Below are 18,267 nucleotides of genomic sequence, written 5' to 3'. Positions count from 1 at the left end.
AGCAACCACACGATGTACTTTGCCCCTATGTACAACTCCAGCACTCTTTCAGGAAGAGTCAACTTCACTGCCTTGCGATGGAACCAAGGTATACCCAAGACTACATCATGATGTTTCAATGGAGAAATGAAGAAGTCTTCCTGATCCACATAACTCTGTACATGAAGACGGAGCTTCCCTATCAAGGGAGTGACTGGCACAGGGTTCGCACAGAACATCTGGTCGGCATCCAGTAGAGCCCCGCCCAACTCCTTTGTCTTTATTCCCAGCCTCAGGGCCAAATCCTCTAACATAAAGTTATCGGTAGCCTCTGGATCAAATAAAATTAGCTTGCTGGTCTATGACTTTGCCCCATGATAGCAACAATTCTCATTCCTCTGCGTTTGAAACATGACCCAGTATATCAGGAATTCCTCCAGCCATTGGCTTGTGCTGTCCCCGTGGCTTCTCTACCTCTTTTCCCTTCGGAGTGAAGGCTTTTCTGGGCACTGGGCAGCCACATGCCCCTCTAAGCATTTACCCTCTTTCCCGAAAGTTTCAATCTGTTCAGGATAAACTGTGGTCTTCCCTTATAGGACCTTTGTACTGGGTTTCCCCCCTCAGCTTCTAAGGCTGAAATCCCCTCTTTTGAGCCTTGGGAAACTCTCTTGTTTCAAACTTGGGGGTCGCTAGCTTTTTATCCCCCAGTATCCCTGCCTGTAGTGAAGGCACACTAGTAGGATCCTGCATGTACACGAGACTAGCCACATTGGCTGAATGCATAAGATCTGAAATTTCTTTTATATCTTTAGTGTTCACTTGGGCCTGTATCTTTGGAGTGAGTCTTGCCCAGTACTTCGAGAGTTGAGTCTTGTCAGAGATTTTCTTGAAAGGTGAAACTTGCAAGTAGAAGTCCCAATATTTCTGGTTGTAAGACTCAACTGTATCTTGTGCTTCCATATGTATGCTCTCCCAACCAAGGAGGACATGATCTCGAAACAGTTTGGGAATAAATTGTTTATAGAAAGCTTTCTTGAAGTCGTTCCATTTCCTGGGGGCTACATAGTTGGTTGTTTTAGCTATGCATCATGCACTGGTTGTACCAGTCAAGTGCAAACCAACCATACGGATCTTCGAGGACTCACTAAAATTTTCTAAGCTGAAGGCAGCATCAAATTGCCTTATGAACTGCATTGCCTTCTCAGCTTGGCCATACTGGCCATTGTAAGTGGCAAATCTCACTGACTTCCCATCATCTTTAAACTCTTTAGTCTATGCCTTCTTGCCGGACTTCTTCTTCTTCTTCTTCTTCTTCTTCTTATGCTTTGGCTGTACCAGGAATGAGTTCTATGCCATGATCCTCAGGTCTCTCAATGGGTAACTCTCCTAACAAAGCGTCAGAAAAGCAATCTTTAAAATCTTCAAGAAATTGAAATTCAAGAATCGCCAAAGCTGAAAACCATGCAAGAAGTCCGAAGTTTCCTAGGCGTGTGTTCTTACTACAGAAGATTTATCAGGCATTTAGCGGATATAGCCGCTCCACTCCACAATCTTACTAAGAAAAATGCAACTTTCAGATGGCATTCACCACACTCAAATGAGAGGCTGACCACAGATTTGTATCAATCATTCGAGGTGGATTGTGATGCTTGTGGGGAACGTGTGGGGGCTGCATTGCATCAGAATGGTCATGTAGTGACCTATGAGAGCAGAAGACTCCGAGATGCAGAGAGACATGTGGGAATCTATGAGAAAGAGTTGCTGGCTGTAATTCATGCCATCCAAACATGGAAGCATTATCTTTTGGGTGCAGATTTTACTATTAAAACAGATCGCCAGAGTCTGAGATACTTTCTGACTCGGACAAAACTCTCCAAGAAGCATATGAAATGGACAAATATGTTGTCAATGTACCATTTTCAGATTGTCCATACTCTAGGAGTTCACAACAGAGTGGCAGATGCCTTGTCCCGAAGACCCCAGGTCAACAATGTGACTATTGCTTATCATCAGGACCTAGAGACATAAGTGAGCATAATGCTAAAGATGCAGATTTTGGTGAGCTTTTACAACAAGTTCAAGAGGGGCAGTCCACTAGTCACTATTCTCTAAAAGATGGGTATCTCATGAAAGATGACTGCCTATGCATTACCCAAGAGATGAGAAAAAAGATTTTGGAGGAACGCCATGCACCTCCCTATGCAGGGCATAGAGGAATTACAGCAGCAACTCAAGCGCTAGAGAGGTATTTCTTTTGCCCAAGGACGAAGACATATACATCAGTTTGTCTCAAAATTACTTACCTATTAGAAAGTGAAATATGATAGACGGAAGGCACCTGGCCTACTTATACCTCTTCCCGTGCCTCAGGCATAGTGGGAAAGTATTGCAATGGACTTCATTTTTGACTTAGATCAAAGTTAGGGAATGATGGGATTTGACCTATCCTTGATAGTTTTAGCAAGCAAGCTCATTTCATTCCGGTTCTCAAAACCGTAAAGGTAAATCATGTGGCTAAGCTTTTCATGGCACAAATCTTTAAGCACCATGGTATGCCTAAGTCCATTATCAGTGATCGAGACCCCAGAATGACCAATCTATTCTTGAGAGCTTTATTTGATAGTATGGGGAGGAATCTGAATTTTTCTTCTTCCTTCCATCCCCACACAAAAGGTCAAAGTGAGGTAGCAAATTCTACAGCGTTGGATATGCTGAATGCTACGTGGGTGACCAAGGTTCAGGCTGGGAAAAGTACCTACCATTGGTAGAGTTCGCTTAGAATAATATAGTTCACAGCTCTATAGGGAAAGCCCCCTTTGAGGTCATCTATGGGAAGGTGCTTCTGCCACCTATCCTGAGGACCAAAGATGAAATATTTGCAGCTGATCAGTTTATGAGAGACTTCCAGATAGCTTTCAGCCAAGTCCGCACAGCAATTGAAAGGTCTCAAGAAAAGCATAAAAGAGCTGCATATAAGCATAGGAGACAGTTAGATCTCAAGGAAGGGGATTGGGTACTTTTGAAGTTCGAGAAAGCTAAGCTACACAATTTTAAAGGCAAAGAGAAAGTGTATGCAAAGTTATCTCCTAGATATTATGGCCCTTTCCGGGTTACAGAAAAGATTAATGAGGTTGCATATAGGTTAGCATTGCCAGAAAGAAAGAAAGAAAGTCTATTAACATCCACTGGAGACCAAAAGGTCTATGGGACAGCAAGAAACCCTCTAGTACACCTGCTTTAGGGAGGGCACATGGCAGCCCCAAAGGAGTGCACAAAGCAACCCTAATTATTTAGAGTACCTACATGATATTCTGGAAGAGTAAACAGCCATACATCAGTTTAAGACTGAGAGTCTTTTGGTTTTGATTTAAACTCCCTGATTAGTGCTACGCCTTCACGGTAAACTGCCCATTTTCCATCTTTTCTGGCAGCCCTGACTTTAGCTAATTCAGTTGCCTTAATCTTGAGTTGAGTTTGTGTAAGCTCTTCTGCTATCCATACTTTGGTGCCCTTCAACTTGTAAGATTGTCGAAGAAGCTTAATCCGCATATCTTTTGACTTCGGTATAAGGATTGCATGACCTCTATAGTGCAAAATAGAAGCTGGCCTAGAGTCGTTATCATCCTGCTCATCATCATTTACCCATTCAAGGTTGGGCAAGCTTAATTTGATCTTTGTCAATATTTCACTATATGTGTCCTCCTCTTTGTACCAATCTTCTAGGAGCCCTCCTATTCTAATCTTCAGCGCATTATCACGTCTAGCTTCGTGTTCTTTAATCTCTGCCTCGATATCAGACTTGCTTGCTTTGTTGTCCACTTCCACAATCACTTCCTTCTTAGCAATTTGTACTTCAGTGTGAACAAGATCTTTAACTGTAGAGACTAGCTGTGGGGTAGGGGAGGAATCCTTACAAGATTTTACAGCCTCATCAATTACTGTTTGCTTACCACGCGCTTCCAGGATGTTTAAGTCAGGCCTTTATTTCTGCCAGCTCCAATCGTAGCTCTCTCACTACCTGCTATAGATTTAAAAATCTGATCCTGCTGTCCGAGGATGGGTCGTTTTGAGCCTTCTTGTTGGTAATTCCATGCATATGGAGAGGGTGTCATGGCTACAACTGTAGAGTACCGGGTCCTGATGGCTGTTGAAGGAGTTGAGAGGGAGTTGAGGGGAACTTGGATGAGAGGGTAGGCCAGTCCATAGTTGGCTGTATGATGAACCCCCTGGCTTAACCTAACCCCTTGGGGTTTAGCCCAACTCGGGGTTAGGGAGGATTAGAACTAGACTAGGTATAGACGGGAGGTATGGACAAGTACGGAGGTACAGACAGGAGAGGTTGTACGGATGTACAACTGTACGGACGTACAACTGTACGGACGGGGAGGTGTACGGATGTGGTACGAAAGGGAAAGCTGTACAGACTGAGAAGCTGTACGGCGGTATGGACGCTGTGGTACGGGAGAAGCTGTACGGAGGTACGGCTATGATATGAGAGAAGCTGTTCGGAGGCTAGCGGGAGAAACTATACGGAGGCTAGCGGGAGGGAGAGGCTAGCCAGAGGACGGAGAAGTCGTACGGCTGTACGGACAGGGAGAAGCTGTACGGACAGGGGGAAGAAGCTGTACGGAGAAGAGAGAGAGAGAGAGAGAGAGAGACTCGTCAGGCTAGTCCCTTATGGGAAAACCCATACAGTGCCATTTAGGAGTGCTCCCTTTGGGGATCCGAATTAAAGAAATTCCTAGGGCCAGAGCCTATAGAGCCAGTAACAAAGGATCCACCAGAAGTAGATGAGTTGGAGGAGGTCCTTCAACCAGATTAGATTGCCAAGTGGATTGGATGAGGACAAGTTGTCTGATCATCCACAGTTTTTGGATGTTTACAAGGAAGCTTTTCAATTGAGGTCAATTGATTAGAAGCCAAGGGCAATAAATAACTATAGCGCACGACCATGGCACCCATTAATGGTTAGCGCTTTTGCATGCAAATAATCTCTAGACTAATTCTAGTCACTATGGGCGTCCCCACTGAACACGTGCGCACATAACAAATATATATATATTCTCTGGTTGACCGGAGTTAACACTCTTGATTATAATTCACGAGGCTTTGACCAACAGTCGAGGCGCTTTAATTATGACCAAGTCTCTCCAACCGAGGTTGGCACAACTCAGTTAACTATAGTTAACCCTCTTGGCGCATGCCAAGTCTCGTTGACCGAAGTCAACACTCTCTAACTGTAGTCAGCTCTGTGGTTCTCTGGTTAACCGGAGGTAACTCTCTTGGTAATAAACCAAGTCTCTCCGACCGAAATCAGGCTTACTTGACCAAAGTCAAGTATCTTTGACCATTAAAGAAACTCTTTGACCATAATTAACACAAATGGAAAACTCTTTAATTATGATCAAATAAATGGTCAACTCAATACTTTGACTTAGGATATTTACATCCTCATACACCTTAACGATACAAGGATTATCCCCATCAAAAAGCCTCAACATCAAAAGGATAGGCTTTGTAATCTAAAGCAAGACGCCAACGTCGACCCAAAGCAGTCATCCAAGCCAATAGAGTTAAGTCTTTGAGCCCTTGAAGAGTTACGTCCATGCCATACATCCCACTCAAAAAAAACAACAAGCTGCCTCAATTGAGCTTTCAGCTTGAAAAGCCGCTTCAATATGATGAAATTGCAAGCAAAGCGTGTGTAAGAATACTTCAATAGATTCTTGTTTTGGGGATATCTTGAGGAAAACAGCCAAAATGTAGTGGTGGCGAGTGATGAAAGAGACAACATGATTACCACTATCCATGGTAGGATCCACTCAATCCAACTTAACAATATCCTTCAAGAGGTTATGCAGCCCATGTGCCATGCAAGAAGTGAAGGTAAGGTTAGGAAACTTCTCATCAAGAATCTTCCCCCACTGTCCTGTTGGAGTCCTCACCATCCAAAAAACACTGAATAACATTATATGCCCCCACATACTCAAATGGCCTCAATCCAAATTCTAGCCACCCTCATGAATTATCAATAGCTTTAATGGAAAAGACAGCCCCTCTAGAGTATGCAATCATGCCCTGAATAGAGCTGACAGCACATTTCAGCCATGTCTTTAATGGAGTCAAAGCTTGCTCTTTGGCAGCCTACTCTGTTGCCAAAATTGTGGTGTGCAGGGCCTCACATGACAAAGCAGTGTACATTGGTCCTCCAATCTCCTTCACCATATCAATCATGTAAGGATTGTGGGCTTTAACTATGGGTACATCCGCTCCATAAAAGTATCGGCCCACTGCTCCATTCACATGTGCCCTCCTCCCACGATGCAATGAGACCAAAAGGCTAGCCTAAATGGCCCTCATGCTGATGAAGTGGGAGCCCCCCAGCTGGCAAGATGCCCTAGAACCCATGGTTTGATACTAGGTGCCAAGAGAGGAGATCCACTATGCCTTGGACGCCGTCAAGTGCCCCAAAGCTTGCTTATGTATGAGGTGAGATACACTTACACCACATAGCCCTATGACGTACCGGCCCATGCACCACATGGATTGTTCTCCATGCCCAGGCCCACCACATCCTATTTGTTTACCACAGCCTATTTATTTGCCACAAAGAATGTGCAGGCTGCATTGCGCTGACTTCATAACACAAGAGACCAAGACCACGAGGGGCTATAGAGTGAGCAATTCGCACATGGATAGGTGGTCTTGGCCCCAATTCTAGCACAAATGTTCAACCATGTTGTATGCCATGGTTTTCACCTGCTTGGGATACCACCATCATAGTGCCGATATACAAGGCAAGAAATCCCATGGATACCACTGCACTCTTATGATTGGCATAATATCCCATGGATACTAGAAACTACTGCACTCTCATGATTGGCCAAGATTTATTGAGAGAGAGAGAAAGGGAGAGAGAAATCAATACCCACACAAAGGCATAGGGACAGCGAGCTTTGGCACATGCTAAATTCCGGAGACTGCACTCTAGGCGAGAATAAGATCCCAGAAGGTCTACACCTGCCTTGTAGACTTCCGGGAGGCATTTGACACAGTCTCATGATCTTGTTTGATTAGAAGACTTCAAGAGATGCAGATCCCAGAAGCCATCATTTAGGCGGTGATGAGTCATATGAGTCAGTCAGATTGGAAAGTGCGTAACCCAAGAGGTCTATTAGACTCGAATAGAGAAGCAAGGATGCCCGCTCTCACCATTATTTTTGGGGCTCTACATTGATGAGATCATGATGTTCATTGACCGACTAGAAGGAGAGGGATCACTGCTTGCTTATTTGATGATACAGATATTGCTATTGGGGATGATATAGTCCTCATATCCTCTTCCGCAGCGCGACTACGGAGACACCTAGAGGCCCTAGAAGTGTTTTGCATGGGGAGAGAGACTTAACAGTAAAACTTATCAAGGCCATGGTCATGATTTTCAACACCTCGCGGAAGACACAGTTTAACTTACCGAGGGGAGCCAATGGAGATCGTGCAGTTCTATACTTGCCTAGGGGCATGCTTCACCGGACCAACTAAGGTACGACTTACACGAGGTTAGGGATGTGAAGATCTACACTTTTCGAAAATGCAAATGTGTGCAATGCATGCAGAATTTGAATGCCGATTGGCCCTCCAATGGGGAAGAGCGCCCTCGTGAGAGTACTTGTTTCTTTTTCGACCTACATGCAAGGTGGGAGAGAGATGACGGATGAATGCAATGTGGTAGAAAGAATGCTACGTGAGATTCACAATGAAAGGGTGATACCCTTTCATTAATGTCCCTTGAGATCACTCAAGTTCCATCTTCCCATTTACACCTACCCTTAGCCTATGACCCATGCACCTACCATTCAATGCACTCTAATGCACCCTTTCCCTTTCCTATTGCCCCTAGGACCTAGACACGTGTGTGCACATCTTTATTAATAATCATTGGCCAATGTTACATAGTTTTGGCGGTACTATTTACACCGCTTGATCGATCATAAATACAAACATATAACCACACCATCAAATTGGCGCCTAACAATAATAAAGTTCTAATGACTATTAATTAACTAAATAATCATTTCTTTTGTCATGACACTCCCTCCTGCTTGAATGAGCAGAAGTCCTCTTCCGGATTATTGCTTGTCTCTTCCTCTTATGTGCACTTTCTCTTGTTACTTCTGCCATTGCATCGCCTCTTTGTAATCTGCGAGTATCTGTGGAAAATCTGTAAAGAACTCTTCTTCCATCCATTGTGCATCACTAGCTGGCTGGTTTTTAAACTTCAGTAAATACATATATCTCTTCTTTCCACGAGTACTCTTCTCTTTATGGTATACGATCTGTTCCGGAGTAAGAACTTCAGTCCCATCTTCAAGTTCAGGTTCTTCTTGCTGCTGAGTATCCAAAAACGCAGAAGTATCGCCACGGTATCTCTTCAAATTGCTCACATGAAAGATGTTCTTCATACGCCAGTGGGCTGGTAACTTCAGCTCATACGCTCTAGATCCTTCTTCTGGATATAAAGCTGCTGAAATCTGAAATGGACCATAAAACTTCGGTGCTAGCTTGACATGTTTGGTACTTCCTCTCACTGACTTGATTCTTCTTTTATCAATCTTCAATAAAACCCAATCATCCTCCTTGTAATAAACTTCTTTTCTTTTTTTATTGGCTGCCTTGGATTGTTGAACCTGGGCCTTCTTAATATGTTCTTTTACTTGCTCAATAACCTGTGACATATCCTCAGCAAACTGGTCAGCGGCAAAAATTCGCTCCCCCAAGTGTGTTATTGGAGTGGGTAAACATTGCCCATAGATGATTTCAAATGGGGCTTTCTTGGTGGAAGTATGTACAGTGTTATTATAAGCAAACTCTAACATGGGTAAGAACTCTGGCCACCTTCTAGGTTGGTCATGGACATAAGCTCGAAGTAGAGTAATTATGGTTTGATTGGCATTCTCACTTTGTCCATCTCCTTGAGGATGGAAGGCTGTAGTAAATTTCAGTTTGGTTCCGAGATTCTCTAATAGAGCTGTCCAAAAGTTGCTAATGAAACAGCCATCATTATCGGATACAATGGATTTTGGTAACCCATGTAACCTGAAGATTTCCCTAATGAATAACCTTGCTGTTTCAGGAGCAGACAACTCTTTTTTACAGGGAATAAAATGAGCTTGTTTACTCAGCCTATCTATAACAGTGAAAATCTGCTCAAACTGACCAACCTTGGGGAAACCAGACACAAAATCCATTGTAATGTGTTCCCACCTTTCCGAAGGAATAGGCAAAGGCTGCAAAAGACCAGCAGTCTTACTTGTGTCAGATTTAATGCGCTGACATACGTCACATTGTTGAACAAAGGTCGAAACTTCTTTGCGAAGTTTAGGCCAATGGAAGTATCTCTCAATATTATCAATGGTTCCTCTAATACCTCTATGTCCAGAATATGGACTCGCATGTAACTCACTCATGACTAGATACCGAAATGTTTTGGGTACACATATGGCACGTCCCAAAAATAAGTATCCATCCACGATGGAATAAGCCTCTAAATCCCCAACCTCATTACGTTGAATCTTCCCATAAATGTCAGCGAAGTCCTCATCTAAAGGATAAGCTTCAACCATTGCTCCTAATGATTTCTCCTTAATCACAGAAACGTGATTAACTTGGGGCCGTCTACTCAAAGCATCAGCTACTAAATTCTCCTTTCCCGGCTGATATTCGATATTTGGTTGCCCAAAGGATTGAATATATTCAGCCCATTTGATTTGTCTTGAAGAGACAATGGGTTGAGAGAACAAGTGCTTGATACTTTGATGGTCAGTCTTAATCTTGAAAGCAGAACCATATAAATAATGCTTCCATAACTTTAGAGCATGAATGACTGCCAATAACTCCTTCTCATACGTGATATATTTCAATTCAGCCCCTTGAAGTTTTCTACTCTCATAAGCAATGGGATGCCCTCCTTGCATCAACACTGCCCCAATCGAGGTACCACTAGCATCCGTACATACAACAAAGAACTCTTTGTCCATGTCCGGAAGTGTTAACACTGGTGCAGTCACTAATGTTCTCTTAAGCTCCTCAAAAGCTACTTGGTGAACCTCTCCCCACTCATACAAGGAATGCTTCTTCAACAAATCCGTTAGTGGGGAAGCAAGACGTGCAAAATTCTTAATGAATCTGCGATAATAACTACACATCCCTAGGAAGGATCTCAGCTCATGTAAGTTTTTGGGTATTGGCCATTCAATTATGGCCTTGACCTTTTTAGGGTCAACCCGAATCCCTCGGCAGACACAATGTGTCCCAAATACTCTATTTCTGTCTTGAAGAACTCACTCTTCTTGATATTTAGGAACAATCGATCCTTCCTTAGGAGCTCCATCACCTTAGCAAGGTGATCCTTATGCTCTTCCTCATTCTGGCTGAACACTAAAATGTCATCAAAAAAGACTATGACAAATTTTCCCAAGTAGGGTCGCAAAACCCTTCTCATCAGCCTACTAAAAGTGGCTGGAGCATTAGTTAGGCCAAAAGTCATGACCAAAAACTCATAATGTCCAGTGAGAGTGCGAAAAGCTGTCTTATGTTCATGATAACCAGATTTCAAATCCAATTTGCTAAAAACTTTAGCACCTTTAAGCATATCCAATAAATCATCCACTCTTGGAATCGGATACCGGTTCTTAATCGTAAGTTTATTCAAAGCACGGTAATCTATACACATACGATATGATTCATCCTTCTTCTTAACCAATAATACAGGTGCTCCAAATGGAGAACTGCTTGGTCGAATCAGGCCTTTTTGCAACAGATCTTCAATTTGTTTTTCTACCTCCTCCATTTCTATCCTGTTCATCCTATATGGGGCTCTACATGGAGGGGAAGCTCCTGGCTCTAAGTCTATGGCATGATCATCTTCTCTCTCCATGGGCAATTCGAATGAGTCATCTCTTGAAAATCGATCCTCATAAGCTCTAAGGAACTCATTTCTCTTCCGATCTTCTTTTGAGATATGAAGATCTCGTGAATCCCGTATATACACAAGATTACAATCTACCCCTCTTTTTACCAATCTTTTGGCTTGGGTAGGAGTAATCAATGGAATTGTATACACGTCCCGATCCCCTACGATCCTTATGTTTTCATCCTTATGTACAAAGCAACAATGATGAGTATGAGGATGAATAGCAAGGTTAAAATCATACCGCCATGGTTTACCTAGTATCATGTCAACGTCTTGTAAAGGGGCTACTAGAAAATCCCTTCGATCTCTATATTTTTGTATACGAAAAGGAATATTTCGTACTATGGATGTGTCTTCTTCATTGTGTCCCCTAAAAGCTCCTGAAAGCGACATGTTTTTTATAGGTTCTGGTTTAAGATGGAGTAATTTTGCCAATCTATCACTTACTAAGTCATAATTACATCCATCATCTAGGAGAACCACTATTCTCTGTCCATTCACGAATCCATACACCTTAAAAAGATCATGAGGCCCAAAGGTATTGGCTGAATGGACAGCATTCACTATTGGCTCAATAGTCACAGTAGATTTCGAGGGTGACAAGGTAGAAGCCTCACCCTCCTGCTTGGATGCCTTGGCTTTCCCTTTTATTGAATTCGTCTTGGCAATCTTAGCCAAGAGAACGGGACACTTATGCCATACGTGCCCTGGCTTATGTTTCTTACAACCGAAACATTTTCCTTCCTTAATCAACTTCCTCTTCTCTTCGTCAGTCATAGAAGGAAATGGCACCCATCCAGGACGTGATTGGCTGTTCACATTCCTTACAAGAGCTTTACCCTTCCCTTTATTATTCTTAAACCGGTTTGGTTTCCTAAAAGTGGGTATATTATTGGTCTTAGATGATGACCCATACTCCTTATTGAAGGGTTTACGAGGATTCAATTTTCTCTCGGCTATTTCAGCCAGCTTAGTGAGGTCCTTAAGCGTGGTCGGGTTAAACATTTCAACCTCGTACCTTACTTTTGGGCTTAAAGCTGCTAAATACTTCTTTCTCCTATCTTCCTCACTCTTTTCGGGTAACTCTAGAGAGAGTTTCCAAAATCTGGCTGTAAAATCTGCATTACTCTCATTATCGAACTGCCTAAACCTCTCCCAACGAAAGGTTAGGTTCTCTTCATGCCTCGGTGGCATGAAAGTGGTTTTTAGTTGCTCCACAAATTTAGCCCATTCATGAATAGGCTCTTTTCCTGTTTGTGACAAGGACCACCACATTAGAGCATCCTTCTGCAGATGCAATGTGGCAAGAGCAAGCTTCTCTTGCTCGGTCTTGTCTTGATGGGCAAAGTATAGCTCAAAATGACGAATCCAATTGAGGATTTTGTCAGCCTCCCTTGCCCCATCATATTTGGGGAACTCAATTCTCTCTCGCGGTTGGAATTTGGACCTCTTAGAAGGGTTACTCAACTCTTCATCCCCGAAGTTTAAAGTCCTCTTAGTCCCTAATCTTGTCATAATGGACTGCTCAATCATATTGCTAAGCTGGAAAACCAGCTTATCAACAGGAGTCTCCTCTCTTCCTCTTGCACTTGGATTAGAATCCATGTGTATTGGGTTTTGAGTTAAAGGCGTGAACTCATCACCTTGTTCTTGGCTGGTCTCATTTCTTCTTTCATTACGAAAGGAGAACTCCCTATCAGTAGGTTCTTGAAGGAGAGACTGCTGTAAATCTATTTGTGGGTTATCATACTCAAGATGTGTATAACTCTCACCTAATCCATCCTCTTCAAGAGGGGGTGAAGGTGTTCTTTCTCTCTCTCCTTGGGGTAATGGAGGAAAAGGAATAAGTTCATTGTTATATGTCCCTTCCCCTTCCATTCTTTCCTTTTATTAATACAAGAGAGAAAATGTCTTGCTGTAATTTCAAAAAAGAAGGTTTATTTTACAGCAAACTTCAAGTGTTGTAGAGGTGGTGGTACTTATCCGACTCCCGCTTTGTTTGTGTTGAGAAGACACTTAAAATGACCTCCTTTCCCTTCTCTTTGAAGCTTTTCTTCTTGTATTTCTGCTGTAAACTGGTACGCTCCGTTTGGGCTACTTGTTTTGAGCGGATTGGAGCTCTAGATACCATTATAGGGGTTACTTGATGGGTGGATCACTCCCTTAAAATCTTATTCCGATCCGACTTCCGGTTGGGTAGAACGGGAATCCCTTTTTCTCACGGTTTAAGGGTCCATTCACAGGGGGGGGGGGGCAAAACAGAACACCCCGTTCACCGTTCGCCGTTGAAGGCCAAAATTTTTCAGAAAAAATCCCTTGTCTCAGAACCTCGAGATCGGTCGATCGTGATCCTTTTCCGCCAACCTCTCTTGCGACTTCCGTCGTTCACAACTGTCGCCCTCTTCTCGTCCTGCTCGTGGATCGTCGCCGCTCTGATACCAAATGTGAAGATCTACACTTTTTGAAAATGCAAATGTGTGCAATGCATGCAGAATTTGAATGCCGATTGGCCCTCCAATGGGGAAGAGCGCCCTCGTGAGAGTACTTGTTTCTTTTTCGACCTACATGCAAGGTGGGAGAGAGATGACGGATGAATGCAATGTGGTAGAAAGAATGCTACGTGAGATTCACAATGAAAGGGTGATACCCTTTCATTAATGTCCCTTGAGATCACTCAAGTTCCATCTTCCCATTTACACCTACCCTTAGCCTATGACCCATGCACCTACCATTCAATGCACTCTAATGCACCCTTTCCCTTTCCTATTGCCCCTAGGACCTAGACACGTGTGTGCACATCTTTATTAATAATCATTGGCCAATGTTACATAGTTTTGGCGGTACTATTTACACCGCTTGATCGATCATAAATACAAACATATAACCGCACCATCAAATTGGCGCCTAACAATAATAAAGTTCTAATGACTATTAATTAACTAAATAATCATTTCTCTTGTCATGACAAGGGAGCTCATGCCCGACTAGAGCGACAGTGCTTCCAAGCACACTCCAAGGAACCCAGACAAAGGGATGGTTGTTTGATACACTAGTGAGGAGAAAGTCATCATCCTTGCAGATTCAATTCCGAGGACATCATCTCCACCAAAGCCACCAAAGCTGCTCAACGAGCCAAGTTGACTCTCATCACCGCTTTCATGGGAGACTAGGTGGAACGCAGCATCGAGGTTGCAATGGTTCCCACTGAGATCAGGTACTCAGTTTATGACAAGGAGCTATGTGCAGTCATCCATGCCTTATCAACATGGAAACATTTTTTATACGTACGCGATCTCACTGTTCGCACAGATCATCAAGCCTTGCGGTGGCTTTAGACCATGCCAACCGCTCAATGGTCAGACCGCCAAACTCGATGGAGCTAGACTTTTCAACAGTACGACAGAATAAGCCTGGGTCCACCATACCAATCCAAATTTTCAGGTGCATTGGTACAGCCCGACGACTATGCTATACATGACGGGCAGTTGTTTTTCAAAGGATGCCTTTGTGTGTTGTCCCCATTCTGTGCTACCACCCTCCATGATATGCAAGACTCCATAGCGGGTGGGACATGGAGGGGTTGCAAGTATCCTCGAGAAGATTGAGCGCAATTCTGGCCACATTTACACAGTGATGTCTATTAGTATTTGTCTCATTGCCAGATTTGCCAGCAAATGAAGGTATCTCATGGAAAGCTCCTAGAATTACATCAGCCTTTTGAGGTTCCGGATCAGCCTATTGAGCAAATTAGCATTGATTTTGTTATAGACCTTCCACCAGCCATTGGTACTAGGAACACTAAATGCATGTTCATTGGGGATAGGTCTCCTAGAATTACATCAGCCTTTTGAGGTTCCGGATCAGCCTATTGAGCAAATTAGCATTGATTTTGTTATAGACCTTCCACCAGCCATTGGTACTAGGAACACTAAATGCATGTTCATTGGGGATAGGTTTAGCAAATTTGTCATGCTTATACCATGCCATCAACGCACAGGACAGCTCATCTTTCCTCAGATGGTGGTATCGATGTGTGGTATGCCGCATATCATTGTATCAGACAAGGATTCTGAATTCACCAGTCAGTTTTGGAGAGCCCTATTCGACAACTTTGGTACAAAGCTTAGCTTCTCTAGCAATTTTCATCCATAGTCAGATGGCCAATCAAAAGTCTACAACCAGCTTTCTTTGTGCTATGTTGCAGATGCTCAGTCCCGCTAGAAGCAGTATTTACCCCTAGTTCAAGGACAAACATGGCCACGCTATCAGAGTACATGATAATCACGAGATCATAGTATACACATTCAACTTGTACTCAGTCATTTTTTAGATTGGAAATGTACTACACACCTCTAGTTAACCAACACTATCAACTAACCTCAAGAATGATCACAGAACAAACAATTTTGCAAAGAGCAGTGAAGCTATTCCAAACCATAATTTCACCCCATTGGATTAGACCATTTGGCTTGCACTGTCACGGGGGCGTGATTCTAATTATTAGAATTTACCTGTGACAGACCAAGCCCTAAAGTGGTAAAAAGGCTAACCTAGTGCATTAATTCCTAGGGCCAAGGGCAAGGGGCAAGTGGATTAAAGAGGGGTAAAAATCCCTTTCGCTAAAAATAGCTCCAGGAGCCACGTTTGGCTAGCTGGCTGGGAAAGCAAGCAGAACATGCGATATTTGCTTTGAGGCATGTTTCTCGACCACAGAAAAACAAGGAGAGGCAAGTCACAGGGTGGGAGAGTGCTCCAAGGGTATTCTATCACATCGCCTTACTGATTTTCAACTACCAGGGCAGTGTGTGGGCTACCAAGGCTGCCAGAAGCTCAAAAAAGAATTTCAATTTTGTGCCAAGACCCTCCAGATCAGTTCGTTTTTGCTGCATACCTGCTGTCTGTGCCTTCCATAGCCCCCAATATTCATTCGCACTTCTTCTGGAAGACTTCTAGGCCAGGCACCACCAGTTTCATATCTTTCAAGGGCTGTTTGGGGCTCCAAGGCAGCTCGACTTGTTGCCAAACAATTGGATCTGTTGCATCGCCACTGCTAGAGGCCTTCCAGGTCGGTCAGATTTGCTGCTTATCAATTTCCCCACCTCCAGGTTTCTTCCAGGGTTCTCAAACAGGTTGTTTGCAGAATTCGTATCTGTCTAAGCAGTTTGGAGCCTCCAAAAGTGGGTGAATTCTCTGTTTGAGGTTGCCAAGGTGCTAGAAATCTTCTAGTTTGATTCGCCTAACAAGATTTGGCTGCCAGGAGACAGAGGGGTGCCAAGAAGAAATCGTTTTACTGTGTTTTTCCTCTCCAGGGGTGCTGCTGATGATTTCGCCTGCCAAGCTTGTGTTCTTCTTCATTTCTGCCTAGCTGGACTGGTTCAACAGGGATTGGTTGAGCCAGAGGTTGCCAGATGCTAGGCATTTTGGTTGTTGCCAAAGATTGCCCACACGTTTTTGCCAAGATGGCCATGGAATTTGCATTGGGTTTTCATGCATTTGCCAGTCACGGTAAGCCTGCTTGAGTATTCAGTTGATTTATCTCTCAGGTGTTGTGCAAAGTCGAGGCTTTGCTGTAATTTGATCTCACTGAATATAACTAAAGAAATACCACGAGTGGCACCAACGAGTTTGGGGCCAATCTGGTGTCTCATGCGGACCAAGGGCATTCTAGCTCTTGGATTGTGTGTTGGAAGTTTATTTGTTTGCTGTCTTGAATTTTCTAAGTGGCTGTAATTAAATTATTTGCTCAACATTATTTCGGAATTACCGCCCTTTGGAGAACCTGAAGGCCGATGACATGCACCTGTGTATGTTCCGTTTTCTAACTTCATCAGGCCATAAGGGCCTGGAAGATGGGCTTTTCTACAAACGATTCTTCCTAATTCAGTTCTTTGTAGCTCACAGCAAGTCTTCCTAACGTTGCCCAGCAGTCCTCTCCACTATGCCACACAAGGGAGACCATCTCCAGCTACTGGAAAGTGCTGCACTACCCAAAAGTTGGTTGACTACTCTTCCTATCTTTTTAAAACCCCACCACCTATCATCTATCTGCAGGTAAGTCCACATCATGTACCCTGCCATGATTTGCCTTCTTCCGTGTGACCTTTGCCTGTAGCTCACATTTGTAGAGTGGTAAAGTGGCCAAATTTATGACAGCAATGAGTTCTATCATATTTACAATGCCACAAAGAGTTCTATGCCATATATTACAACTCTAATGAGCTGTATCATATTACAATGCCACAACCATGCATCCCACCCCAGAAACATTGTATTAAAGATATGGCACCACAGCAAAAGCAAGGAAAGCTAGGGAAAGGGAGTCAAAGAGGGGATCATTCGCATAGTGCAATGTTGACAATGCTCTCCCACTAAGGCCGAAGAGGAAGAATGGGAGTTGGCTGGAGAGTCATCTTGTTGATGGACAAATGAAGAAAATTGAAGAGAAGAAGAAACGCTACAATTCAATATAATGCCATTGCTGCGTGACCCACTACATTAGATTGTTTCAATCATATCAGCATTCCAAAAATCCCAGTAAATATTAAACCTCCCACAAAAAGAGGAAGTATAAAAGCATAGACCACTTGACCATATACATCTCAAATATTCAATGTAGAACAAACTAACCTTTATAGCCTTTGTTCGCCTCCCTAAGTTATTGAGAGTGCGAGTAATGGCCACTTTTGCTCCATCTAGATGAGTTCCCCCATCACTTGTGCGTATACTATTTGCATAGCCCAAAAGTGTGTCTGTGTATGCATCTGCACACCTGGTTAAACAATGGCAAGAAATGCATTACTAATGCCTTAAATATGAACAGAAAAGCTCATCTACTGAATTCAGGAAAGGAAGTTTTCTAAATCAAAGTCAATAACCTCTGCCAAGATTTTGAAGCCACTTTACCACATTATTTCCTAGCCATTGGCTCTAGAAATAATCAAAAAATCACCGTTTTCATACATGCAATAGCTGCACTAGAATCTGTCCCATTTCGTACACCCGAGATGCTCCCATGAGATGAGGTCAACTGTATCATACGGTTGAACCTCCTCCAGCTCCATACATCCAGGACTTGGGGGGGAGAGGAGTTCCCTACCAAGATCCAGTTCTACCATGACCACTTCTTGAGGGTCGTGGAGTATGGTCTCGTCATCAAACCTCAGTACCTCGAGGATAGGAGAGTGTCACATGCACTGAGGATCACCATCAGGCAGTTGCAAGTCTCGCCACATCAGTTGAGGATTCTGCAAGCATACCCATAGGAGGTTGAGACAGAGGAGCACTTTCTATGTGTATGCCAAGTCTGCTATGAGATC

The 18,267-nt window shown here is 43.4% G+C and overlaps 1 protein-coding gene across 1 annotated transcript in view; it reads right to left on the bottom strand.

The window, feature by feature from the left end:
• Positions 1–18,267, bottom strand: part of LOC147885365 (DNA gyrase subunit B, chloroplastic/mitochondrial-like) — a 245,489-nt gene that overhangs the window by 72,044 nt on the left and 155,178 nt on the right. The window contains exon 11 of the mRNA XM_087396279.1: positions 17,579–17,720. Coding sequence (XP_087252405.1) covers positions 17,579–17,720 — 142 coding nt within the window. The remainder of the gene's footprint in view (positions 1–17,578; positions 17,721–18,267) is intronic.

Source organism: Dipteris shenzhenensis, chromosome 25 (genome assembly GCF_047967505.1).
Source record: "Dipteris shenzhenensis isolate YYH24624 ecotype China chromosome 25, Dip_SZ_1.0, whole genome shotgun sequence".
Classification (NCBI taxonomy): Eukaryota; Viridiplantae; Streptophyta; class Polypodiopsida; order Gleicheniales; family Dipteridaceae; genus Dipteris; species Dipteris shenzhenensis.
The sequence above is the reverse complement of the archived record's forward strand: the minus strand, read 5'-3'. Positions and strand labels throughout refer to the sequence as shown.